At 46.2% G+C, this 14991-nt stretch overlaps 1 protein-coding gene across 4 annotated transcripts in view; it reads left to right on the top strand.

Annotated features, from left to right (window-relative positions):
- Positions 1-14991, top strand: part of NDRG2 (NDRG family member 2) — a 56683-nt gene that overhangs the window by 16010 nt on the left and 25682 nt on the right. For 3 of the 4 annotated variants that reach the window (XM_033923884.1, XM_033923880.1, XM_033923882.1), the window contains exons 2-3: positions 11866-11948; positions 12960-13001. In XM_033923884.1, coding sequence (XP_033779775.1) covers positions 11886-11948; positions 12960-13001 — 105 coding nt within the window. In that variant the 5' untranslated portion in view covers positions 11866-11885. Of the gene's footprint in view, positions 1-11643; positions 11693-11865; positions 11949-12959; positions 13002-14991 lie in introns of those variants that run through there. The other variant, XM_033923881.1, reaches the window with a different exon arrangement.

The following is a 14991-nucleotide window of genomic DNA, read 5'->3' as shown; positions in this document are numbered from 1 at the left end:
GGCTAAACTGCGGGAAAACAGTTTAGCGATGGCATTAAAGTTTTAAGAATCTGGGCCTAAGTGTAATATTGCTTTGCACATGAAATATTTATCTTTGGTGCCTCTAAAAGAAGGTAGACAGTGGAAGTTTCACAGCATTGAAAGTGTGCAGCAGTATGCAGGAAGGTGCTTTCCACTGGTAGGGCCACTTGACTTCTCTACTTTCATTACAGAGAAGCCCGAGAAGAGTAATCAGAATCAGAGTATGACCACTGAGACGAGTGAGAGAAGGGCCTCAGAGTGCAAGAGTGAGAGAGACTTCAAAGGAGTGAAGGGGCTCAGAGAGTGAGAGAGACTTCAGATGAGTGTTACACACTCCTAATGACTGAGTGTGAGAGACTCTATTTATGAGTGCAACACACCCCTGTACTGAGTGAGACAGCATCTCTGGACTCTGACTAGAGCAGACATGGGCAAACTACGGCCCGCGGGCCATATCTGGCCCGTTTAGTTTTTTAATCCAGTCCGCCGAATTTGTCTAAATTTTATTATTAAATGATAGAGAATGGCACGGTAGCTGTTACTTTTCTTTCTACAAGCAGCCGGAGCCTTGAAGTCGCGTTTGGATGCCGGAAAGTCCACCTCTGACGCAACCGGAAACAGGAAGTTGCGTCAGAGGAGAGCAATGACAATTGTACAGAATATTGTTTCTTTTTATACTTTAATAAAATAAGTTCTATCTCAAGTCCTCAGTAAGACAAAAGGGATCCAAGATTGGAACTGAGTGTCTTACTGAGGACTTGAGATAGATTAAGCAGTAAATTTAATTTCTTGATATACCGTATTATTTTGGTTTTGATGTACAAGCTATATTGTCTTAATCAATCTTTCTGTACAAGTGTTGAATATTTATTGAAATTATGAATAAATAAAAATAAGTTCAGTATAAAACTATTCGAGGCTTGAGTGGATGGGATCAGATGGTTTACGGGGACGGAAACCGAGCTCGCAGAGATGGGACGGGTCCGGCCCCTCTGTCAAATTTAAGAACCCATTGTGGCCCACGGGTCAAAAAGTTTGCCCACTCCTGGCCTAGAGTGTACGATTGAACCCAGTATGTTATTTGAAGAACACTCGGACCCAAAACTTTATGAATCTTATGGGCCTACGGAAGGATGGAAATTGTTATAGTCTAAATCTGAAGTTTTGGTGAATCTTGATATGGGTTTTATTGATCTGAAGTTTTATGATTACTGAAAAGGGCTTCACTAAATCCAGTCAATTTTATGGAAGGAACAAAGTTCATAGGCAGAGTTGTGGGAGGAGAGCGGGTCTTTGTATTATAATATTAGGATTGGTGCAGGGCAGGAGTGTGGTGCATTCGTAAAGCTGGGGTGGGGGGGGTTCTTCTATATATGCTGCATGGGGGGTTCTTCTATATAGCTGTATGGAGGTGGGGGTTGGCATTTCTGTACTGGAATATTAGAAAACAAGATGGGGTAGGAACAATGGTGTAGTGAGGGGAGGAGGGGGGGGTGGTCTACCCCAGGTGCCATCTTGGTGGGAATGCCGGCACTCATCGTCCTCAATACCCCCTCCCCCTTCCCCCTCTTCCCCCGTTGCATGTACTCCTTCCCTTCTCTCGTACCTCTTTAATTTTCCTGGCAAGAGTAGTATCACGAACTTGCTGCCCGCATTGGTGTCGGCTTTCTTACATCATTTCTGGGTCCCACACCTAGGAAGTGACATTTAAGGGAGAGCCAACATGACTTGGGCAGCAGGTTCGTGATGCTTCTGATGCTGGGAAAGGGAAAGGGGGGCGCGCATGCAGCATGGGGGGTCAGAGAACCGGGCAGATCGCTACCGCCCCGAGTGCCACTCACTCTTGCTATGCCACTGGGTAGGAATGTGGTGCACAGGCAGAGCTGGGGAGGATGGTGCAGGGCAGCAGCAAGGTGCATTGGAAAAGCTATACACATGGGGGGGGGTATCTCCATACTGGAATAGCAAGCGTTTGCACATCTGCGTGCATTCCAGCTGCCATTCGGCCGGTGACCAGTGGGATTATCACATCCCACATAGCCTCGATGACCTGCCATGTTTAAAAATATCCAGAACTCTGGTCTCCACTTAGCTTGTGCCTTGTTAATTATAAACCTCTGCTTCTATTTTATTCACTGCTTTGTCTGTGTTTAGTCTTCCTCGTGTAAGAACACCTCCGGTGGCCCTGTGTGTCCCTTCCATTTCAGAGTTGAGCACGTTGCTTTTTCTCGGATACTGCAGAGGGGCAGTAGAGGAGGAAGCTTGAAATGTGTTCGGTGCTGCTTTCCATCTCGACCCTCCAGGGATAAAAATCCCTGAATACAAATTGGAATATAGAGGTTACTAACTGTACTGCCAGTGTTGCCTGTTTAGGGTGTGTAACAGTTAATGGATGATGTCAGCAATGTGATTTATAATTGTAAAATGCTTTATCCTTTAATGGTATTGCAATGCAATTACTCTCTTTCACGGGAAATATCTTTAGAGTGGTAGAAGCACAGTAAAGTAAAAGAAAAGAAACACCCATGCCATTAACCTGTGATGGCAATTCTGTCTGTTCTCCACAGCCCTGAGGTTCACTGTGAATGTATTGTGTATCAGTTAACTTCTGGGGGTATTAGGGGGTGCTTTCACAAAATAGAGGGGTGCGGTTTGGGCCCTTAAAGTTGCACCATCTTTAATGGGAATATCATAATCCTTTGGCGATAACAAATTGAAAGGGCCAGAAACAACCCTCCCTTCAGAATCCGTTACTGTAGCCAAATGCGTTCTCGATGTATCTGACAAATGCACTTTAAAGTCGCCCACAAAACAAAAAGAGAATTTATTTTCTCTTTGTGGGTTCATGGGCAGTCTGGAGCCTAGGTAGAGTTTATCCCTTGGTTATTATTTTGAGGAGGAGTGGGAAGTTGACAAGGAGCTGCTACAGTCATTAGCCATCTGGACCAGGCTCTCTTCTCCTAAATTTTTTGAAAGTGTGGTCACCTTCCTGAGGTATGAGGTTACTGGGTAGGCAGTGGAGGTAATTTTCCTAAGTGACTACCGCTGACTGGACACAGTAAAGGAGGCTGTGGGAATTGGCACCTGTACTTTTGGGTGAGCTGTGTGGGAATGACCTTGGAGGCAATCCTTCAAGGTCATGTGGAAGCTCTCAGCAGCAGGATTGAGGTTCCTCCTCCTCCTCTTCTTCTGCCTGCCACTGGTGCTCATGTGGTTTGACATCTCTTTTTATGTGCAAGATGGAGAGAAGCTGGTTGAACCAGCTTTTCCAGCACTGGCTTCCCTCCCCTGCCCAAAGGGGAGTGCGGTTCTTTTTAACCTTTCTAGTCCTGACAAGTTTGGTGGTTTATTCGCAATTGACTGGCTGCCTCATACATGTCTGTTCTCCTCTGCACACAATAAAACTCAATTTACATATATCTTGACTGGAGGTATCGAAGGTGCACTCCCTCCATGAAGAATTTGAGTCCCCTTGGCAGTGGGGAAGACAGGGTGGGGATCTGTTTACTGATTAAAATCTTCCCTTGTGAAGGTGCCAAGCTACTCAGTTCCAGAAAGATTTTAAGCCTGTCCTGGATTTTTTACACCCTTATTCTGGTGCATTATAGAACCTTCGGTACTGTTTTCAATAGGTAGACTCAAGTTTCTTTATTCAATTTTCTATACCATTCTCCCAGGGGAGCTCAGAATGGTTTACATGAATTTATTCAGGTGCTCAAGCATGTTTCCCTTTTCCGGCAGGCTCACAATCTATCTTGGGGCAATGGGGTGATTAAGTGACTTGCCTAGGGTCACAAGGAGCAACGTGGGTTTGAACCCACAACCTCAGGGTGCTGAGGCTGTAGCTTTGACCATTGCACCACACTCTAATTTTTTCTCTCCTGGGACTGGATAATTTGGCATCTCTGCTGTTTGATGGGGCCAGCTGGCACCTCACCCTAGGCCAATCTAAGGATCCAGGCCAGGCCTACCTCTCCTTCTTCTGAGAAACCTGGACTATACATAAAGGCAGGAGGAGGGTAGCAAAACTGGGGTTGGATCTGTGTACGTGTGTCTTCACCATAGATCCAACCATGCTGCCTCTCTTAATGTCTGCCCTACTGAATTCTGGGATCTGTATTCCCTGTTGGACCAAGAGACTGCAAGTCCCAGCAGGATCTGGGGCACTTCTTTGTAAATCAGGATGGACCATGGAAAGGTGCCTGGTGCCCATTCCCACTATTAGTCTTGTTGAGATAAGATTCTTTTAAAAAAATTTATATATATATGCGGATTACAAATTATTCAGGTACTCAAGCATTATTCCCTAACTGTCCCATTGGGCTCCAACTCTATCTACCTGGAGCAATGGGGAGTAAGTGACTTGCAGTAAGGAGCAGTGCAGGATTTGAGCCCACAAGGCTGTAGCTCTAACCACTGCATCACACCCCCCCACTACATTTTGTAAAATAACTGACATTGTGTGCCTTTTGATGCAAACAGGGACTTAGGAGCTAGCTGTACACTTTTAGAGATAGAACCAGAGATAGGCTTTACAGCACTTATGGATCACCAACTTCCAGCTTCTCCAAGAATCACATGGGCATATGCCTCTTCACTAACCAAGAAGGGGACCTTGTGGTCCTCCAATCTTTCGCAAGCTCTGTCAACCCTTGGGGAAGCGAACAGTTCCTCCAGCGGAGGTGCCTTACTGATATAATCCTTCCTAAATCTGTACCAGGGTGAAACAGTATGGAGCAGATCCCACTTTTTTTTTAATTGGAAACTCTCCATGTGTGAAAGTAGAGAAGTGGAGATGCTTTTTCCAGGAAGGACAATATATAGGTGTAGATCTTTTCACGCATGTCCCTATCTTCCTATTCATTTCTACCCAAATAATTGGTTGGTTTTCTTCCAAGAATTTTACCTTTTCATTCTTCCTCATTTCCCATCTGCCTCTCTTTTTCTTGCCTCTCAGAAGGCAGTTGTTTAATCCAGGCCCTTATTTAATGCACTCTTGTGTACATGAATGTATAGAATTCTAGCACTTGATGCATGCAAGTTTTACACTTAGGAGCTCATTTTCAAAAAAATGAAGATGTCCAAAAGACAGCATAAGCCATCAGTTGGACGTCCAAGTGACGATTTTTGAAACCAACTTTCTCAACTTCTTGCTAGGCATGCCAGCTGCTGTGTGTCCAAAATTCAAGGGGGCCATTATGGAGGCGTGTTATGAAAGGGTTTTCGGCGTGCTTAGACTTAGACATCTTGCGACGATAATCAAACCTTTCCCAAGACATCCTGGATGGAACTTGGACGTCCAGAGCTAGACCTGTTTTAAAAGTATCTAAGTGCTAAAAAGATACCCAAACTGATCAGATGACCTCTGGAGAGATTAAGTAATGACCCCCCACACTCTCCCAGTGGTCACTGAACTCCTCCCACCCCCCAAAAATAATCTGAATGAAACTGTGCATACCTGTCTCTAGAACAGCAGCACCTGGTATGGGAAAGCCTAGTAGAGCTTCACACAGGTGTCTTAAGTAGCCTGGTGATTGGACTAGTGAGCCATAGAGAGGAGGACCCAGGCCCATAAGCCACTCTAAATACTACATTTATGATGGAAAGTGTGATCCTACCAAAAAACTACTGTACTGCCATATAGGTGCCACCTGCAGCCATAAGGGCTATAAGGGTAGTAGATAGATGGGTATATCTACTAGAATGGAACATGGGTGCTCCTGATGCAGTGAGGGCAGTGGTCTTCATTAATTTTGACTATCTTACCCTGTGATATCAATCCCTTCTAGCCCACCTTTAAACTTCATTAGGAAGTATTCTGGAAGTTGTAAGCATTTACAAATGCATTTTTTCCTCTACTGAGAAATGCATTTTTTTCTCTACTGAGAAATGCAAATCTCCTCCACTTCCCTCTATCTGTCCTAAGCCTGGGTAGAGAAGCAGAAAAAAATAACAACTCAGAAAGACCATGGGGGCTGCCCTAGAGGTTTCCAGGGGCTGCCATTGGCACTCGGGCCTGACAGTGACGAACATTGGGTTAGGGCAGTGTCTCGCTAACTTTTGCAGCCACCGCCGCCACCCACTAAACTCAGGGCCGCATCTACAGGGCCTCTGAGCATGCGCGGATGTCGACCGGTGATGTCGCCTGCGTGTATGTGACGTCATCACATCGACATCTGCACATGCTCAGAGGCCCTGTAGGCGTGGGCCCCGAGGTCGGTGGCCTTCCAAACTCCAGACAAACTGCAGAGTTTGTGTCTTTCAAGGCACATCTGGAATCTCGCCGCAGCACACATTTGCAGATCTCAAGGCACTTCAGTGGAGGTGCCCGATTGCACAATTGACTCCTTAAACATCTGTCTATGTTGCTCTATCTGCATGCATTTGCTTCTTTCCCTTTTTTTAATGTCACTTTTTTTCTTTTTGGTGTCTCTTTCTCCGAGTCTCTCTTTCCGTCTCTGATACTCTCCCTCTTTCCGTGCCTGTCTGTCTCTGCCGATCTCTGTCTTCACAGATGTCTCTCTCCATTCTCAGGGTCACATTCTGAGACACACAGTAAGCTTTAAGCTATAATCTTACACCTGAATAACTCCGCTGGAAAAGAGCTGACCTGCTTTTCCTGTGTTTTTTTCCTGTGTTTGCTTGGAGGGATGGGTCTGTTCTCATTAAACGGCCAAATCCTTTATTTGGCTATGATTATAGGACTGGAGGGCAGAGACTAAAGGCTTACCCAAGGTTACCATCAAGGTCAGCAGAACTGAGGAACAGAGGAATTCAGCGAGACCCCAAGTGTCACATAGAGAGTCAATGACAGAGCCAGAGATTAGAAATGAAGCACAGGAAGACAAACACGTCTCCCCCAAGGTCATACGCATAGAGTCAGTGACAGAGGGAGATACAGTGACTTTCCCCCAGGGTTATACACAGAGAGTGAATGACCGAGCCGGGGATTCGAACGGAAGCAACTCTCAGTGGCAGAACCGGGGATTAGAAATGAAGCATAGGGAGATAAAGCGACTCCCAACTCCCAAATTCAAGGGTCCATATCCCATATCCCCCTCCTTTCACAAAGCCGCGTTAGGCTTTTTTATCGCCAGCCGTGGTGGTATTAGCTCCGACGCTTATAAGAATTCTATGAGCGTCGGAGCTAATACTTCCACGGCCGGTGATTTAAAAAAAAAAAAAAAAGCCTAACGCGGCTTTGTAAAAAGGGGGGATAGAGAAGAAAAGAATATTTGAAACCGACGTGGCCAGCGTTTTGCAGTGTTTGTGAAAACTGTCCTATATGTTTCTTAGAAAGAGAGACAGTTGGAAAGCAAAAAAAAAATATATACAGTGGTGCCTCGCATAATGAACGCCTCGCACAACGAACGCTGCACACAACGAACTTCATGTCTTGATTCACACAACGAACTTCGTTTCACACAACGAACTTTGTTTCACACAACGAAGTCGCCCGAGCTGCCGATGTATTGCATCCTTCCGCGCAGGCACTGCAGGCAGTCGTTAGTCACTGCGCTTAACTGCCCTCTCTCACTGTATACAGTCGTCCTTTTAAGATAAACTCAATATTTTTTATATATCATGGCTTCTAAAAAAAGCAGGAAGGTGATTTCTGTTGAAATGAAACGGGAAATAATTAGAAGGAGTGAATGTGGGGTAAAACAGTGTGACCTCGTCAAAGAGTTTGGCCTCAGCAAGACCACCATTTTCACCATTTTGACAAATTTATCTTTTTTTATGTCATCTTAGCATATTTTATGCTGCAGAACGAATTATTTTTTTTAACATGTATTGTTATGGGAAAACGCGTTTCACATAACGAACTTTTCGCATAACAAACTTGCTCCTGGAACGAATTAAGTTCGTTGTGTGAGGCACCACTGTATATACAATCAAACCTTGGATAGCGAGGAATGTGGTGTACGAGTGTTTTGCAAGACGAGCAAAACTTTTTAAAATTTTAACTCGATAAAGGAGTGTTGTCTTGCAGTACGGGCACATATGCACGTGAAACACGCACAATATATGCGCGTCGTATCACTGAGCGTGGCTGAATGTCATACATGCGCCCGCAGTTCAAGCGTGCACAACATAAGCATATCTCGCACTGAGCGTGGCTGAGCATAATAAAAGCATCACGCCCAATTCACCCACAGTGTGTAGTGACCGTTCGAAACGCGTGAGATCTTGCAATACAAGTACGGACAGTACTGCATTGTCTATTCAAATTTTGGGGATGTGGAACGAATCGTCCGAGTTCCCATTATTTCCTGCGGGGAAATTCGCTTGGATATAAGAGCGCTTTGGATTACAAGCGTGCTTCTGGGACAAATTATGCTAGCAAACCAAGGTACTACTGTATAAAGAAAATCTTGGAGGGAGAGGCTTTTATGCCGATGATTGAAGTAGGAGGTGTTAAGCTCCATTTTTCTGAGGCTTTTCCTACCCCCTGCAAATGTGTACATATAGAATACTGTCTCTGGTCAAATGTGAGTGTTATGTTTGTGTAATATATTGAAAGATAGATTAGCTATTACACTTGTATTTTAGGAATTCTATGTTTCTATAACCATAAAGGTCTATGACCTCACAATGCAGGTGTAAAGAGCCATAGCCAATAGGGAGAGGAGGAGATAGTGGATGCTGCGGATGGGCAGACTGGCTGGGCCATTTGACCTTTATCTGCCATCATGTCTCCATGTTTCTATAACCATAAAGCTCTATGACCTCACAATGCAGGTGTAAAGACGTTTAGCCTATAAGGAGAGGAGATGCAAATGTTAAGAGCCTTAGCCTATAGGGAGAGGAGGAAATAGTGGATGCTGCGGTTGGGCAGACTGGCTGGGCAATTTGACCTTTATCTGCCATCATGTCTATGTTTCTATAACCATAAAGCTCTATGATCTCACAATGTAGGTGTAAAGAGCCTTAGCCAATAGGGAGAGGATGGGCAGACTGCTGGCAGACTGGCTGGGCCATTTGACCTTTATCTGCCATCATGTCTATGTTTCTATAACCATAAAGCTCTATGATCTCACAATGCAGGTGTAAAGAGCCTTAGCCAATAGGGAGAGGATGGGCAGACTGGCTGGGCCATTTGACCTTTATCTGCCATCATGTCTATGTTTCTATAACCATAAAGCTCTATGACCTCACAATGCAGGTGTAAAGACGTTTAGCCTATAAGGAGAGGAGATGCAAATGTTAAGAGCCTTAGCCTATAGGGAGAGGAGGAAATAGTGGATGCTGCGGATGGGCAGACTGGCTGGGCAATTTGACCTTTATCTGCCATCATGTCTATGTTTCTATAACCATAAAGCTCTATGACCTCACAATGCAGGTGTAAAGAGCCTTAGCCAATAGGGAGAGGAAGAGATAGTGGATACTGCGGATGGGCAGACTGGCTGGGCAATTTGACCTTTATCTGCCATCATGTCTATGTTTCTATAACCATAAAGCTCTATGATCTCACAATGCAGGTGTAAAGAGCCTTAGCCAATAGGGAGAGGATGGGCAGACTGGCTGGGCCATTTGACCTTTATCTGCCATCATGTCTATGTTTCTATAACCATAAAGTTCTGTGACCTCACGATGCAGGTTTAAAGAGCCTTAGCCAATAGGGAAAGGAGGAGATAGTGGACACTACGGATGGGCAGATTGGATGGACCATTTGGTCTTTAACTGCCTTAGGTTTCTCTGTGTGCAAGGCCTTCCCAGATTAAACATGAAACCCTTCTCCTAGAATTTGACAGTGTTGTTTGATGAGAGAGTGTTCAGAGAACAGAGAGAGAATGTACCAGCTCAGTCTGAGCCAAGTGCCAGGGGGTGATGCTGGCGCTGATCCCACATCCCTGGGTGGAGGGGGAGGGGGGCTGGCAGGAGAGCTCTTTGTACAGAACAAGGCGAGATTGATAGCCTTGTTTTCACACAGCTCTGCCAGAAATGAATCCGTTCTCATGGATTCCAGCACAGTGGCACCACCAAACTCCTGTGCCCCAAAGAGCCATGGGAATCGCAGGGCCAGGAGAATGTGTCTACACTTGACAGATGAAATCAATACCTGCCCTCCCTGGTCCCTCTCCACAGCCAGCAAGAGCTCAAAGTGTGACGGGGCTCAATTGAGATAAATACTAAAATATTATCAACGTCTTCACTAGTTCCTCCCACTGTTACAAATTTATGTGTGCAGATGACAGTGACACTGTGTAGCTCATCACCGTTAAAGATCCCCCCCCCCTCAATAGAGGCACTGCGCCGATGCACTTAATGCATGAATACAGCATGGACAAATGCAGAACTATCAATGGGGGAAGGAGAGGTTTTGAAGACACAGTGTGGCCTTAATACAAAGCATTAGACATTAAGGACACGGGGAAAATATTAAAGAGAAAGTGGCAGGATGGAGATGAATAGGTTGCAAAGAACTTTAAATGCTCTGAGCAGGTTGCAGAGAAGGGTTGTTTTGTTTTTCAAAAGCCTGGGTTACTTGGGTGCATGAGCACACGTTCGCAAACATGTCTATAAAGTCTTTAAATATATACATGCACAGATGACTGGAAATATTTCACAAGCAGGACATCTGGCCTTGGAACCAAGTCTTCGGGAACATGACATATTGTTAGAATGTATATTTAGTTCCATGGGAGGGAGACCCATCGCGGCTGAAAAAATGGAAAGGTGGTTTCATTCACAACAAGCCAGCGATTTTACTTCTGTTTTATTTCTCCCTTCCAGTGCTGTGAGGGCCCTGGGCCCGGGGACTCTCTCTAGAACCCCGCCAACATGCTCTCTGACTCTGGCCACTAGGTATCGCCTTAAGTACCGATTACCACTGGTTGGTCCCCTACCTGGACACTGGATAGGATTAACATATGGCTCCAGAAAAGGGAGGACGGATTGAGACACCCGGATTTTACTTTCATCGAAAGCAGTGGAAGTAAAACCCGGATGACTCAATCCGTCCTCCTTTTTCTGACTCCATATGGTAACCCTACTCTAGGGACACTGAAAGCTGCCCCCCTCACCATCCTGGAGAAAGGAGGATCCTGACTCGGGGGTGAATCGTAGGCTTCCCTCTGTTGTCCCAGCTCCTTTGCACATTGCAGGAGCCTTGACTAGTGTCTGCGAGCATTTTGGAAGAGGACTGGAGAGATTTTGAGGCTTCTGTGACCTGTTGTTCATTTCCCTCTTCATGCAAATTCACAAAATGACCCCCCCCCCTCCTTACACTGCTGCCACATGTCCCAAGTAACTTCCATTTTCTGATTAAGCTGAGATCCAGAGTCCATCCGGAACCAGCCTGGCAGTGGGTGCCCAGGTTAGAATATTTGTTTTGCTGCCTCCTAGTGGACAAATAGATTCAGTGCAGGTACCCCCAACTGCTCTACCAGCCTCCCTCCTCCTCCCTGCAGATCTTCTCCTCTGCCCAGATAAAGCTAAAAACAGACTGCAAAGGGGAACTCAACACTTGAAACTCGAAGTTACTTCCCCCAGGGAAGAAAGTCCCCCCTCCCCATGGTATCAGGTTCAGGAGGAATTCTCTCCTGCTAAAAGAGGAAATAGTGTTCAGTGTGTTAAGGTTTAGAAAACATCAATAGGCAAGTGTCCCCGGAGGTGAAAGTGTGGCAGCTTCTCTCCGTACAGCCTCACTGGCAGCTCCTCAACCCAGGTGGACCAAGCAGCACCAAGTGTCAATAACCCTCGCATCCCCCCCTCTTACACTCTCGGACTCTACATCCCTTTCTCTTGCCTTCTGTTTGTTCTTCTTAAGTGGTGTGTCTGTCCTCGGAATGGCCCAGTTGTATAAATAGCTCTCTTTCTCTCCCCCTCCTGTTTTCACAGGCAGCAGATCGAGGCCCACCATGGCCGAGCTACAAGAAGTACAGATCACGGAGGACAAGACCTTGCTTCAGGATCCCCTAAAGGTGAGATGTCAGCGGGCAATCGCAAAGAGGCCCTGACTCCTGGAAAAAAAAAAAAAGGCTCAGGCTTAATGAGGATGAGGAGGGAGAAATTCCCTGAGTGGATATTTTAAGGCAGTGGTTCTCAAACTTGTCCTGGAGGACCACCAGTCAGTTGGGTTTTCAGGATAACCCTAACGAATGCGAAATGAGAGTGAACTGTCTATACTGGAGATGCATATTTGCCGTTGCTATCCGAAAATCTGACAAGCTGGAGGTCCCCCAGGACCAGGGCTGGTATTTAGAAATGCTGAGGCCAAGGGCTGAAATTAAGGAGGAGAAACCCCTCCCCCAATTTCCCCACCCTCTTTCCTTTCCTCCCTCCCTTCCACCCATCCCTGGATCCACCACATGCCCTCCCATCCAGCATCCTTCCCATCATTTAAAAATCATCTGCTCCAGGATGTCCTTCCTTGCTGCCCACCTCATTTCAAAGCCCCCCTCACTTTTTAAAAATGCAAAGGGGTCACTGGCGTGGCAGCGATTCTTCTAGCGCTGCTCACAGATTCCTCGGCGCTGCTCCTGTTTCCACCTGAAGTTGTGTCAAGAGGGGGAAGACTATAGCAGGGGAACAGCTCCGAAGAATCCACAAAGTGCTAGGAGAATTGCTGCCTCGCCGGCGACCCCTTTGCCCTCCCACTAACACCGTTCCTGCCCAGGACAGGTTTGAGAACCAAATCTTAGAAACCTCCTAACTGAGCAGTGGTGTTCCAAATCTAAGTGAATTCGGAAGGGTGACTGGCTGCTACTGCACTGATTGTCATCAGAGCCTCAGGCAGGTGTTAAATTAATGCCAGTGAAGACAGCACAGACAACTGAAGCATGAAACCTAGGATGTGGCTACAACAATGGAGCGCAGGTTTTAGTCCCTATAAACAAGAGAAAAAGGAAAACTGAGCTAGGACTAAAACCGACAGAGGGCGACGATTATGCCTCAAGTTCTTAAATTATGCCTGTGTTTGTTTTTCTCTGTAGGCAGCTGAACTAGCTGCAAGAATACTCCTGGAACAAGAGCAGGTAATGGTCAATAATTACTGTATTTGTTAAATCCTTCAGTCTGGGCAGGCAGTGCTCAACCACGGCATACAACTTATTTAATGCATGATGGTACAACATGAAGAAATGTGAGGTTGGATGGGGATAGGAACTGAAGTACTGCATAGGTAATGTGGCTAGGGTTCCGTCTTCGGGAATAGTGTGAGTTAAGTCGGGGGCGGGATGGGGCTTGGTTTTGTGGTAACGTTCAGGTAATAGAGGAGAGGGCACAGCTTGGCCCTAGGTACAGCTCAGTAATGAGGGGCTACATGGGGCTTGGCCCTCAGACATAGCTCAGATAATGGGGGGAGGGCAAGATGGGGCCCTTTTCTAATGGGGAAGCAGGACAGGGCCTGGTCCTGAGGTACAGCTCAGGGGGAGGGCAAGATGGGGCCCTTTTCTAATGGGGGAGCAGGACAGGGCCTGGTCCTGAGGTACAGCTCAGGGGGAGGGCAAGATGGGGCCCTTTTCTAATGGGGGAGCAGGACAGGGCCTGGTCCTGAGGTACAGCTCAGGGGGAGGGCAGGATGGGGCTTGGCTCTGAAATATAGCTCAGGTAATGGGGGGGAGGCAGGACAGGGCATGGTTTTGAGGTACAGCTCAGGTACTGGGGGGACAGGACAGGGCTTGGCTGTGAGGTACAGCTCAGGTAACGTGGAGCAGCGTTTTGACATTTCAGAGCTGTTCCAGCCTTCACTTTCCCTTTAATTGGATTTGATTTTTTTCCTTTATTAATCCCTCTTTACTGCGATTGGATTAAGTGCCGACTCTTTTCTCTTTAGCATGCCACGGTTTATCTGACTCATTAATCCTGCGCTTTAGCGAGGGATTATTGGGGATTTTCTGTATTTATTAGTGATCCCTTCTCATTTACATTCGATTGCACTTTTTTTTTGGGTGTCCTTTTCTTCCTGTAATACAGTGTGTTCTTTGTTATATTGAAACTTTTTGGATAGGGGAGGTATGGTTTTTAATTTACCCCCTGCCTAAAGTCTTTATCTCTCTCTTCTGGGACGGAGGGAAAAACGGAATGAGGTTTCATATTCTTAGTGACTAGCAAATAAATGACTTCTCAGGTAACATGTTTGGGAGGTGAAGCGTAACTAGGGCCGGGGTATAGGCTTAGCGGTGCCGAGTTAGTGGCATTGCTCTTCTCCGCCTCCTTGTCTGTTTCAAATGTCCAACATTATGCTTTATCTACCAAACATGATATCTGAGAAGTCATTTCTTTGCTCGTGACTAAGAAAATGAGACCTCATTCCATTGTTCCCTGTGACATTGCTGCCTGGATGTCTTGACGCCACTTAAAACTGAAAAAAAAATATGTAAACGAGAGAAAAAAAATCTATAGGAAAATAATAACTAAATTCAATACACAAAAATTAAATTATTATTTTAATTTAATTTTTGTGTATTGATTTTTTATTTTTTAGTATTTAACTAAGTTCTCTTGTTTTGTGATTTGCCACTTAAAACTGAACATGGCCAAGGTTGAACTACTCTTCCTTCCGTCCAAACTGACCTCTCCCCTCCTCCCGCTCTCTGTCTCAGTGGATAACACTCTCATCCTCTCTGGTCAGCTTGCAACCTTGGTGTCATCTGTGACCCCTCTGTCTCCTTCTCTGCGCAAATCCAACAGACTGCCCAGTGGCATAGCGAGGGTGAGTGGCGGCCCTCCCCCGCCCTCTTCTCCACAGCCCTCCTCTACCGCGCGCAAGTCCCCTTCCCCCGTTCCTTTTTAATTTTCTAGCTGGGACCAACATCGCAAACTTGCTGCCCGCATCATGTCGGCTATCCCTCTGACATCACTTCCTAGGGGCCTGGAAGTGATGTCAGAGAGAGGCGACACCGACACGGGCAGCAAGTTTGTAATGTTGCTCGCGCAGGGGAAATTAAAGAGGTACGAGGGGAAGGAAGGGGTGCGGCAAGTGGAGCGGGAAGGAGGACGGGTGCCAGTGCCCCTACCAAGACT

Source organism: Geotrypetes seraphini, chromosome 16, assembly GCF_902459505.1.
Source record: "Geotrypetes seraphini chromosome 16, aGeoSer1.1, whole genome shotgun sequence".
NCBI lineage: Eukaryota > Metazoa > Chordata > Amphibia > Gymnophiona > Dermophiidae > Geotrypetes > Geotrypetes seraphini.
The sequence above is the reverse complement of the archived record's forward strand: the minus strand, read 5'-3'. Positions and strand labels throughout refer to the sequence as shown.